Source organism: Bubalus kerabau, chromosome X (assembly GCF_029407905.1).
Source record: "Bubalus kerabau isolate K-KA32 ecotype Philippines breed swamp buffalo chromosome X, PCC_UOA_SB_1v2, whole genome shotgun sequence".
In the NCBI taxonomy this organism is placed as follows: domain Eukaryota; kingdom Metazoa; phylum Chordata; class Mammalia; order Artiodactyla; family Bovidae; genus Bubalus; species Bubalus kerabau.
The window spans coordinates 24160766-24173520 of NC_073647.1; the positions used below are offsets into that span (position 1 = coordinate 24160766).

The window sequence follows — 12755 nt, forward strand, 5'->3', positions numbered from 1 at the left end:
GGGTCGTGAAGATCTTTTTTGTACGGTTCTTCTGTGTATTCTTGCCACCTCTGCTTAATATCTTCTGCTTCTTTTTGTTAGGTCCATACCATTTCTGTCCTTCATCGAGACCATCTTTGCATGAAATGTTCCCTTGGTATCTCTAATTTTCTTGAAGAGATCTCTAGTCTTTCCCATTCTGTTGTTTTCCTCTATTTCTTTGCCTTGATCACTGAGGAAGGCTTTCTTATCTCTCCTTGCTATTCTTTGGAACTCTACATTCAGATGCTTATATCTTTCCTTTTCTCCTTTGCTTTTCGCTTCTCTTCTTTTCACAGCTATTTGCAAGGCCTCTCCAGACAGCCATTTTGCTTTTTTGCATTTCCTTTCCATGGGGATGGTCTTGACCCCTGTCTACTGTACTATGTCACGAACCTCCATCTATAGTTCATCAGGCACTCTATCTATCAGATCTAGTCCCTTAAATCTTTTTCTTACTTCCACTGTACAATCATAAGCCATTTGATTTAGGTCATACCTGAATGATCCAACATCCGCTGGATCATCGAAAAAGCAAGATCATCCAAAAAAAACATCTATTTCTGCTTTATTGACTATGCCAAAGCCTTTGACTGTGTGGATCACAGTAAACTGTGGAAAATTCTTCAAGAGATGGGAATACCAGACCACCTGAACTGCCTCTTGAGAAACCCATATGCAGGTCAGGAAGCAACAGTTAGAACTGGACATGGAACAACAGACTGGTTCCAAATAGGAAAAGGAGTACGTCAAGGCTGTATATTGTCACCCTGCTTATGTAACTTATATGCAGACTACATCATGAGAAACACTGGGCTGGAAGAAGCACAAGCTGGAATCAAGATTGCTCAGAGAAATATGAATAACTTCAGATATGCAGATGACACCACCCTTATGGCAGAAAGTGAAGAGGAACTCAAAAGCCTCTTGATGAAAGTGAAAGAGGAGAGTGAAAAAGTTGGCTTAAAGCTCAACATTCAGAAGCCTAAGATCATGGCATTGTTCCATCACTTCATGGGAAATAGATGGGGAAACAGTGGAAACAGTGTCAGACTTTATTTTGGGGGGCTCCAAAATCACTGCAGATGGTGATTGCAGCCATGAAATTAAAAGATGCTTACTCCTTGGAAGGAAAGTTATGACCAACCTAGACAGCATATTCAAAAGCAGAGACATTACTTTGCCAACAAATGTCTGTCTAGTCAAGGCTATGGTTTTTCCTGTGGTCATGTATGGATGTGAGAGTTGGACTGTGAAGAAAGCTGAGTGCCAAAGAACTGATGCTTTTGAAGTGGGGTGTTGGAGAAGACTCTTGAGAGTCCCTTGGACTTCAAGGAGATCCAACCAGTCCATTCTGAAGGAGATCAGCCCTGGGATTTCTTTGGAAGGACTGATGAGGAAGCTGAAACTCCAGTACTTTGGCCACCTAATGCGAAGAGTTGACTCATTGGAAAAGACTCTGATGCTGGGAGGGATTGGGGGCAGGAGGAGAAGGGGACGCCAGAGGATGAGATGGCTGGATGGCATCACTGACTCGATGGACATGAGTTTGAGTGAACTCCGGGAGTTGGTGATGGACAGGGAGGCCTGGCGTGCTGTGATTCATGGGGTCGCAAAGAGTCGGACACGACTGAGCGACTGAACTGAACTGAACATGTGTTCACTCTTCCAGCTGTGTGGTAGAGATCCTCAGGCATAATATATAGAGGTCACTTAATTACAAATCTAATTCCTCAAATATTCACTTTTATTAATTCATTTATTTTAATTGGAGGCTAATTACTTTACAATATTTATTGAGAGTCCATTAAGTTTGAGGTGCTGAATGAGAGAGACACAATTCTTACAATTGACTGGGGAGAAAGAAAACCAAATACCCAGTAAGAATACTGTGTATGATACTCTCATACACTTAGTGGAGCTCTCAATTTTTATGACTGGTGGGAGGACAAACAGATACAGCCTTTTTAGAAAACTGTTTTGTAGTTTCTAATAAAAAATTAAACAACCCTATGACCCAGAAATTCTACTCCTAGGTACGTGCTTTATAAAAATGCAAACAAATGACCACAAAAAGACTTGAAGACAAATGCTCATATCCGCTTGGTATTCATAACAACAAAAACATGGAAAAGCACCCAGATGCTTATCAGCACCAGGAGTAAACAAACTGTGGGAAATCCAAACATAGTAATACTACGTGACGGTGAAAAAAGAATGACCTACGGGTACACAGAACAATAGGGGTAAATGTAAAAAGTATATTGAGTCAAATAAGCCAGACATAAAACTTTATATACAGTATGATTTCATGTATATGAACAGGCAAAAATAATTGATGATTATAGAAGTCAGAATAAAGGTTATCTCTGAGGGAGGGGATATACTGGGTAGGTGCAAGAGGAAAACTTCTGGGGTGCTGAAACTGGTATATATCTTGATAGAGATGTTGGTTACACAGGAATTTACATATATAAAAATTCCTCCAGCTGCACACTTAAAATAGAGCATTTTATCCACTTTACTGTATGCATGCTGTCTCTCATTTGAAAAGTAGAAGGGAAATAGCTTTTGGAGGATATCTTAGCAGTGTCCATCCAAATATAAATGTACATGTAATTATCCCAAGAAACCCCATTTCCAGCATTTTATCCTAGCACAGAAATACAAAGATTTAGGGGCAAAGGTCTTCTGGAACAGTGAAAACTGGATATAAACTAAAGCCCAACAATATTATAATGGTTAAATTAATGTGGGCTATATATAACGTGAGATAATATGCAGCTAATGAAAAGAATGTTGCATCATTATGATTAATAATGTAAAGATATCTGTAATATATTTTATGCTAAAAAGCAAATTGCAAAACAGTACATATAGTTTGACAAAATATGTGTAAAAATAAAACTTTGTGTGTGTGCATTTCCATATATATGTAGCTCAAAAAGTCTGTAAGGATATACTTGTTTAGTCAATAAGTCATGTCCAACTCTTCTATGGCCCCATAGACTGTAGCCCACCAGGCTCCTCTGTCCATGGAATTCTCCAGGCAAGAATACTGGAGTGGGTTGCTATGCCCTCCTCCAGGGGATCTTCCCAACCCAAGGACTGAACCCCCGTCTCCTGCATAGGCAGGTGGATTCTTTAATACTGGGCCATCTGGTAAGCCCTGGATATACCTTCTTGTCCATAGTGGTTTACCTGTGGGAAGAGTGATTGGAGGGGGCTTTCACTTGTTATTGTATATAATTGTGGATTTTTAAAAATATTTCTTATTTATTTCCTTATTTGGCTGCATTGGGTTTTAGTCACAGCAAACTGGGTCATCATTGTGACATGCAGGGCCTTTTGTTGTGTTGTGAGGGCTCCAGAGTGCATGGACTTAGTTGCTCTGAGGCATGTGGGAATCTTAGCTCCCTGACCAGGGATGGAACCCGCATTCCCTGCATTGCAAGGTGGACTCCTAACCACTAGACCACCAAGGAAGTCCCACTTAGGGATTGTTTTAATTTTTATGTAATTAAAGCATCTATACCATTTGTAATTTAAAATTTTAGTACTGATAAGAATTTTTATAGTGCTTTTGAGTTTCCCTGGCTTAGCTGATTCACTCACTGAGATAGTAACAGTGGAGGTGATCAAATGGAGATTGTTGAGAAAGAAAATAAATTCAATGTTGGACATCTGATTTTGAGATGCCTGTGGATTCAGGTGGAGATGTCTAAAAAGAAATTAGATATGTAGGTCTGGAGCAGAGGGGAGCAGTTAAGTATGGAAATAGAGATTTGGGGCATATGGATGGTAATCAAAGTCACTGTAGGAATCAGTGGGATTACTGAAGGATAGAATATAGAAGATAGAATAATGGAAGCAAGGAAGCCCAGACATGAGAAATACCAAGGGTCAGACAGAAGTGGATCAGCCTGTAAAAGACATCCTGAAGGAATGGCTAGAGAGGAAGGAAGGAAACCAGAGCTATGAGGTGTCATGCAAGCCAAGAAAGGAGAGGTTCACAGCAAATAACCTAGAGACAATATGCTGGGGAGAATGGAAATATGACGAGGGAGAAATGTCTCTTCTGAATTTAGGGACAAGGAAACTTTGGTGAGACCTTGGAGGATGAGTGTGTAGGGGCACAAATGTAGCTCTTTGACACTTAAGGAAACTTATTCAATATAGAATTTTTGCAAGGGAGTCAAACTATTAAAATGATTGCCTATACTCAACCTCCTGACTAGTTATTATTTTTCTTGTAAACATTTCACTAGTTCTTAGAGAATAGTCTCATGGGAAGGGGCTCTGATGTACTTTTTCAGTTGCTTGAGTCCACAATTAGTGGTAAATTGCCGGCAGCCATTTTGGTGAAAGATCAAGCCATAGTTAAAAAGGATGAGGCCAGTGGACGGGTTCTAAACTTACATTGATTGCTCAAAAATGTAGCTCTTCCATATGACCCAACAATTCCTTTACTAGGCATATACCAGGAGAAAACTATAATTCAAAAAGATACATGCCTAAGGCAAGCTCAGGGAGGACAGAAACCTCCCGTGGAGCAGAAGGGCAAAAGCTTGCTTGATTTTGCTTTTCAGTACCGTGAAATACAGACCGTGAAAGTGGGGCCTCACAAAAAAAAAAAAAAAAAAAATACATACACCTCAGTGTTCATAACAGCACTATGCACAATAGCCAGGACATGAAAGCAACCTAAATGTTTATCTACAGAGGAATGGATGAAAAATATGTGGTACAGCTCTTTCCCATCTTGCAAGATGGCGGGTGAAAAGGCTGAGAAACCAGATACTAAGAAAAAACCTGAAGCCAAGAAGGCTGATGCTGGCAAAAAGGCTAAAAAGGTGGAAAAGGTGAAGAAAGTTAAGAAGGGGAAGCCTCACTGCAGCCGAAATCCTGTCCTGGTCAGAGGAATTGGCAGATATTCCCGATCAGCCATGTACTCCAGAAAGGCCTTGTACAAGAGAAAGTATTCAGCAGCTAAATCCAAGGTCGAAAAGAAAAAGAAGGTTCGTGTTCTTGCTACTGTCACAAAACCAGTTGGTGGAGACAAGAATGGTGGTACCCGAGTGGTCAAACTTCGCAAAATGCCTAGGTATTACCCTACCGAAGATGTGCCTCGGAAACTGTTGAGTCATGGCAAAAAACCCTTCAGTAAGCATGTGAGGAAGCTGCGTGCCAGCATCACTCCTGGGACCATTCTGATCATCCTCACTGGGCGCCACAGAGGCAAGAGGGTCGTTTTCCTGAAGCAGCTGGGCAGCGGCTTGCTACTTGTGACTGGGCCTCTATCCCTCAATCGAGTTCCTCTGCGTAGAACACACCAGAAATTTGTCATTGCCACCTCCACCAAAATCGATATCAGTGGTGTGAAAATCCCAGAACACCTCACTGACACTTACTTCAAGAAGAAGAAGCTGCGTAAACCCAGACACCAGGAGGGCGAGATCTTCGACACAGAGAGAGAGAAATACGAGATCACAGAGCAGCGCAAGGTTGATCAGAAAGCTGTGGACTCACAAATTCTGCGAAGAATCAAAGCTGTCCCTCAGCTCCAGGGCTACCTCCGCTCCGTGTTTGCTCTCACAAATGGAATTTATCCTCACAAAGTAGTGTTCTGAACTTCTTGCAAAGAACCTAATTAAATAACTTGTCATTTCCTTTGTGTCTTTTTTTAATCTGCCTCTAGGTGTGGTATGACTTATAGCCAACTTAATGGGACATTAGCCTCTACTAAAAGGAGTGGGATTGGGGGCTGTAAACTGCAGAGGAGTCTCCTCTTCGGATAAGCATTCTTAGCTTCCTTAGTGTCTTTCAGCTTTTTCACCAGGCACGTACCAATACAAAATAGTGGGATTTCCCCAGTCATCACTGAATGAGTCTGTACTAACTACATGGATAAGAGCTGGGCTTTTCAGCTTGTAGACTTTCCCTTCTTTCCAGTTTCTTGTATGCTTAGTTTCTTAAAGCATAATAATAAATTAGTGTAATTAGATACCGAGTACAGTACATGCTATTACACAGATAAGTGTGTTTTGATTATTCCATAGGAAGTGCTCATCTTTACTGCTGCAAAGTGTAACCTTGGCGTTCTGTGGATATTTGGGTTTCTAGCATTTTAATTAAATAGGTTTCCACTGCTATCTAAAAGTAGAGTATTCCTCTGAAACCTTTTGTAAGCTAAAATTGCATAAAGTGAAATTACCTTATGATATATCTTGCTAACAGGTATAAAATGATGTAAAACACAGGTGCTCACAGTTCAGAGCAATGGTTCTAAAGTGCTAAATGCAGTTCCCAGGAAAGGAGCTTGGCAATGTCATTCCCACAGCCTAGACACACTGCCTCTATAATGGCTCTGCAAGACAGCTGTTTTTCCCCACTTTTCCTTTTTTTGGTTAAAGTAGACTCAGCAGTGGGTGCCTGAGTGTTACAGTCTGAAATATGCATATAGATGAGCAAGTACCAGGAAAAGTTTGCTCAGTCAAAGAACTTAAGCCATTGTGGTTGTGCTCGTTTGTGTCTGACTCAGTTGTGTCAGTCTGTGTCTCACCCATGGACTGTTGCCTGCCAGGCTCTTCTGTCCATGGGATTTTCTAGGCAAGAACACAAGTGGTTGCCAATTCCTGATCCAGGGATCAAATCCATGTCTCCCACATTGCCGGCAGATCCACTGAGCCACCTGGGAAGCCTTAGGCAGTTTTCGTAAATGATGCCGAAGTACACTACCCTCCATGAATGTTGTACCAACTTGTGAGTGCGCATTACGTTACAGACTCACTAAATGAAGTAGTCAGACTTCAGTTTTTAGCAATAGGTGAAAAATGACAAGATTTTTTGTTAGATTTTGGGATTTTTTTGATGACAGGGTGGTGGTGGTTTTTTGTTTGTTTTGCTGCACCGGGTCTAGTTCCTGAACCAGGGACTGAACCTGGGCCCCCTGCCATGGGAACGAAAAGTCTTAGCCACTGTGCTACCAGGGAAATCCGTCCATCTATTAAGATTTATGAAGTATGTCTTAATACTTCATGTGGATTTGTTTGAACATTCATGTGCTGTTTATGAAAGAAATGGGCAGAATATTCAAGAGAGCAACATAATCTTGAAATAATCATAAATATGCAAAAAAAGTCATGTGGAGAAAATGTTATCTCATTTTATTTATATGTAATGTGATTATAAAAATCGCCACAAGAAATTTTTACATACATTAAAGGTGGTGTGAGTTTTTCCTTTTTTGGTTTCCAGAGCTCTTTATGGTCTTAAATTATTAGCAATAAGAGTTCTTTGTTCATGTGAGTTATGTCTGTTGATAATATACCATATTAAGACCAAATAATTATTAAAATACTTGTATTTAAATGACAAAAAAAAAAAAAAGAAAAATATGTGGTACATATATCAGCTATAAAAAAGGAATGAAATAGGGTCATTTGTAGAAATGTGGATGGATCTAGACAGCGTCATACAGAGTGAAGTAAATCAGAAAGAGAAAAACAGCTATCACATAATATATGTGAAATATAGAAAAATGGCATAATCTTATTTGAAAAGCAGAAATAGAGACACAGACCCAGGGAACAAAGGTATGGATACCAAGAGGGAAAAGAGAGTGAAAAGAATTGGAAGATTGGAATTGACACATATACACTATTGATACTATGTAGGCTACAGTTCACGGGGTCATAAGAGTCAGACATGACTTAGCGACTAAACTACCACCATAAAATACATAACTGCCGGGGTCCAGCCCCAGCTGATCCAGGGTATTCGAAGGAGAGGCGGCTTCGGCGACCTATTTATTTATTTATTTATCAAAGATATAAAGAGTAATAGAATGAGGATAGCTCAGTAGGAAAATTCAGTGGAGAAAAGAAGCTGAGTAGCTTGGTTTACGTGGAAAATCAATATAACCCGTGACACCAGGTTAGCTCTGACCACGGAAGCTGCAGGCGCCCTCTCGAATAGCGGAAGGTGCCCCACCTTAGACATCTTCTTGAGTGGGTCTTAGAAGCCCAGGCAAATAAGTGGTCGCAGAGGATATCCGCGCTCCAGATGGAGACTCAGCTGGAAATTGAGGAGAAAAATGACATGGGGAGACCAAGCTTTGGTGAGCAAGGCCTGTAGCTTTATTTTCAACAGGGGTTTTTATACCCTAAGTTACACATAGAGGATAATAGGGGATGCAAAGTCAGCAGTCTTTGATCCTTATCAAAAACCAGGGTTTCTTTCCTGCAAATTTATCGTATACAAATGGTTTAGGTGATTTACATCATCTTCTGGCCAGAAGGCGTATTAACATTTTATGACTCTTGACAAAGACTTATCAACAAAGACTTATTTTCTCTAAGAGTAATTATTTTAAGGTTTGGCGCCATCTTCCGAAGGTATTAGATAAAATTACATTCCTATAGGGCGGATGTGTAATGGGTTTACAACAAAGGAAAGAATTTATTACCTTAAGGGTCTAAAGTTGCTAACACCAAGGCCACTACTTTTTTTTCTACATACCAACTATATTAATTAATACACATTCAAGGATACAATTCAGGGGATGTGGAAACTTGGCAACAAACATTGGCTCATCAATGAAATCTTTTACTAGTTTTATTCTGACAGTTTCTAACTCTCTGAGAGGCTCTAAGCTATTTGAATATCTTAAGCTTCCCGTGCCTTTCGAGGCTGGGAGACTGTAAGCAATCGTATGCATAGCTGTAGGAGTCCAGGTAAACTTGTCAGGCGAGTTAGAGAGCCATCTGAGGGGTTTGGATTTAAACACTCCTAATTGCCCAGGAACTTTATTAATTGGAGCTGTAAGTTAACTCTTTGACAGAGAGAGCGAGATGGTGGTGGGGGACAGCCCCCAGTAAAGTCAGAGGTGAGAGCACAAAACGATAAAGTAGGCAGACTCTGGTTTTTTGGGGGTAGATGCTCGAGAATATCTGGGGGGACTCCCTAGGCTCAATCCCACCTTTGCGTATGCCGAGCCTCCTTCCTCATGACCTTTGTCACGAGTGGAATGTCTCTCTCCGGCTCCCGGCACATAACTAATGAGAACATACTGTATAGCACAGGAAACTCTACTTAATCCTCTGTGATGACCTGAATGAGAAGGAAATCCAAAAGAGAGAGGATATATGTATACATATGGATGATTCATTTTGCTATACAGCTGGAACTAATACAACATGGTAAAGCAACTATACTCCAATAAAAATTAATTTTTAAAAAACTATCTCTTCCAATAAATTATTTGCTATGTTTCGGGAGTTGGTGCTGGAGATAGGTGGAGGTCACTGGAAGGGATGGAGGCTGAAATTTTTTTTAATTAACTTATTTTTTATTGAAGGATAGTTGCTTTATAAAATTTTGTTGTTTTACATCAAAACTCAACATGAATAGGCCGTAGGTATACATGTATCCCCTCCTTTTTGAACTTCCCCCCCATCTCCCTCCCCATCCCACTCCTCTGGGTAGATACACAGCCCCTGTTTGAGTTTCCCGAGCCATATAGCAAATTCCTGTTGGCTATTTTACATATAAATGGCAACCCACTCCAGTGTTCTTGCCTGGAGAATCCCAGGGACGGAGGAGCCTTGTGGGCTGCCGTCTCTGGGGTCGCACAGAGTCGGACACGACTGAAGCGACTTAGCAGCAGCAGCAGCAGCAGCAATGCAAGTTTCCGTGTCACTCTTTCCATTCATCTCACCCTCTCCTCTGCTCTCCCCATGTCCACAAGTTTATTCTCTATGTCTGTTTCTCCACTGCTGCCCTGTAAGTAATTTCTAGATTCCGTATATATGAGTTAGAATATGATATTTGTCTTTCTTTTTCTGACTTACTTCACTCTGTATAATAGGTTCTAGGTTCATCCACCTCATTAGAACTGACTCAATGGTATTCATTTTTATGGCTGAGTAATAGTCCATTTTGTATATGTACCACAACTTCTTTATCCATTCATCTGTCGATGGACATCTAAGTTGCTTCCATGTTCTAGCTATTGTAAATAGTGCTGCAATGAACAATGGGATACATGTGTCTCTTTCATTTTGGTTTCTTCAGGGTATACGCCTAGGAGTGGGATTGCTGGGTCATATGGCACCCCACTCCAGTACTCTTGCCTGGAAAATCCCATGGACGGAAGAGCCTGGTAGGCTGCAGTCCATGGGGTTGCTAAGAGTTGGACACGACTGAGCGACTTTGCTTTCACGTTTCACTTTCATGCATTGGAGAAGGAAATGGCAACCCACTCCAATGTTCTTGCCTGGAGAATCCCATGGACAGGGGAGCCTGGTGGCTGCCGTCTATGGGGTCACACAGAATTGGACACGACTGAAGTGACTTAGCATAGCATAGCATAGCATTGCATGGTGGTTTTATTCCTAGTTTTTGAAGGAATCTCCATACCATCTTCCACAGTGGCTGTATCAGTTTACATTCCCACCAACAGAGCAAGAGCATTCCCTTTTCTCCACAGTCTCTCCAGCATTTATAGTTTGTAGGATCTTGATGATGGCCATTCTGACCAGTGTCAGGTGATATCTCATTGTAGTTTTTTTTTTTCTCTTCCAATCATTATTCTGTGATTTATTTGAATTTCATACTTATTATTAAAGATAGGCTTTGTTATAAGATCATTTTTTAAAATAAATTGATTTATTTTAACTGGAGGCAAATTACTTTACAATATTGTGGTGGGTTTTGCCATATATTGACATGGCTGATTCATTGTAGTTTTGATTTTCATTTCTCTAATAATAAGTGACGTTGAGCATCTTTTCATGTGTTTGTTAGCCATCATCTGTAAGCCTTCTTTGGAGAAATGTCTGTTTAGGTCTTTTTCCCACTTTTTGATTGGGTTGTTTGTTTTTCTGGCATTAAGTTCCATGAGCTGCTTTTATATTTTGGAAATTAATCCTTTGTCAGTTTCATTTGTTATTCTTTTTTCCCATTCTGAGGGGTGTCTTTTCACCTGGCTTCAAGTTTTCTTTGCTGTGCAAAAAATTTTAAGTTTAATCAGGTCCCACTTGTTTACTTTATTTACAGGTCCCACTTTATTTACATTACTGTAGGAGGTGGGTCACAGAGGATGTAGCTTTGATTTATGTCATCGAGTGCTCTGCCTATGTTTTCCTCTAAGAGTTTTATAGTATCTAGTCTTATATTTCTTGCCCATCAGAACATGACCCAGTTTCCCCCTCTGTCAGTCTCTCCCCTCAGGAAGCTTCCATAAGCCTCTTATCCTTCTCCACCAGAGGGCAGACAGACTGAAAACAACAATCACGGAAAACTAACCAATCTGATCCCATGGACCACAGCCTTGTCTAACTGAATGAAACTACAAGCCATGTCGTGTAGGGCCACCCACGATGGACGGATCATGGTGGAGAGTTCTGACAAAACGTGGTCCACTGGAGAAGGGAATGACAAACCACTTCAGTATTCTTGCCTTGAGAACCCCATGAACAGTATGAAAAGGCAAAAAGATAGGACACTCAAAGAGGAACTCCCCAGGTCAGTAGATGCCCAACATGCTACTGGAGATCATTGGAGAAATAACTCCAGAAAGAATGAAGAGATGGAGCCAAAGCAAAAACAACACCCAGTTGTGGATGTGACTGGTGAAGGAAGCAAGGTCCGATGCTGTAAAGAGCAATATTGCATAGGAACCTGGAATGTCAGGTTCATGAATCAAGGCAAATTGGAAGGGGTCAAACAGGAGATGGCAAGAGTGAATGTCGACATTCTAGGAATCAGTGAACTAAAATGGACTGGAATGGGTGAATTTAACTCAGATGACCATTACATCTACTACTGTGGGCAAGATCCCTAAGAAGAATGGAGTAGCCCTCATAGCCAACAAAAGGGTCCGAAGTGCAGTACTTGGATGGAGTCTCAAAAATGACAGAATGATCTTTGTTCATTTCCAAGGCAAACCATTCAGTATCACAGTAATCCAAGTCTATGCCCTGACCAGTAATGCTGAAGAAGCTGAAGTTGAATGGTTCTATGAAGACCTACAAGACCTTCTAGAATTAACACCCAAAAAAGATGTCCTTTTCATTATAGGGGACTGGAATGCCAAAGTAGGAAGTCAAGAAACACCTGGAGTAACAGGCAAATTTGGCCTTGGAGTACAGAATGAAGCAGGGCAAAGGCTAACAGAGTTTTGCCAAGAGAAGGCACTGGTCATAGCAAACACCCTCTTCCAACAATACAAGAGAAGTCCCTACACATGGACATCACCAGATGGTCAACACCGAAATCAGATTGATTATATTCTTTGCAGCCAAAGATGGAGAAGCTCTATACAGTCAGCAAAAACAAGACCGGGAGCTGATTGTGGCTCAGATCATGAACTCTTTATTTCCAAATCCAGACTTAAGTTGAAGAAAGTAGGGAAAACCACTATACCATTCATGTATGACCTAAATCAAATCCCTTATGACTATACAGTGGAAGTGGCAAATAGATTCAAGGGACTAGACATGATAGACAGAGTGCCTCATGAACTATGGATGGAGGTTCATGACATTGTACAGGAGGTACAGATGAAGACCATCCCCAAGAAAAAGAAATGCAAAAAGGCAAAACAGTTGTCTGAGGAGGCCTTACAAACAGCTGTGAAAAGAAAAGAAGTGAAAGGCAAAGAGGAAAGGAAAGATATACCCATTTGAATGCAGAGTTCCAAAGAATAGCAAGGAGAGATAAGAAAGCCTTCCTCA

At 40.8% G+C, this 12755-nt stretch overlaps 1 protein-coding gene across 1 annotated transcript; it reads left to right on the plus strand.

The window, feature by feature from the left end:
- The first annotated feature begins 4763 nt into the window (after positions 1-4763).
- On the plus strand, positions 4764-7242 carry LOC129639331 (60S ribosomal protein L6-like). The gene has a single exon (XM_055564422.1). It carries the CDS (start codon positions 4788-4790, stop codon positions 5646-5648), a length of 861 nt encoding a protein of 286 aa, XP_055420397.1. The 5' UTR covers positions 4764-4787; the 3' UTR covers positions 5649-7242.
- Positions 7243-12755: the final 5513 nt, after the last annotated feature.

Coding starts and splice junctions, on each gene's coding strand:
- LOC129639331 (XM_055564422.1), top strand. CDS start 4,788: ATGGCGGGTGAAAAGGCTGAGAAACCAGATACTAAGAAAAAACCTGAA.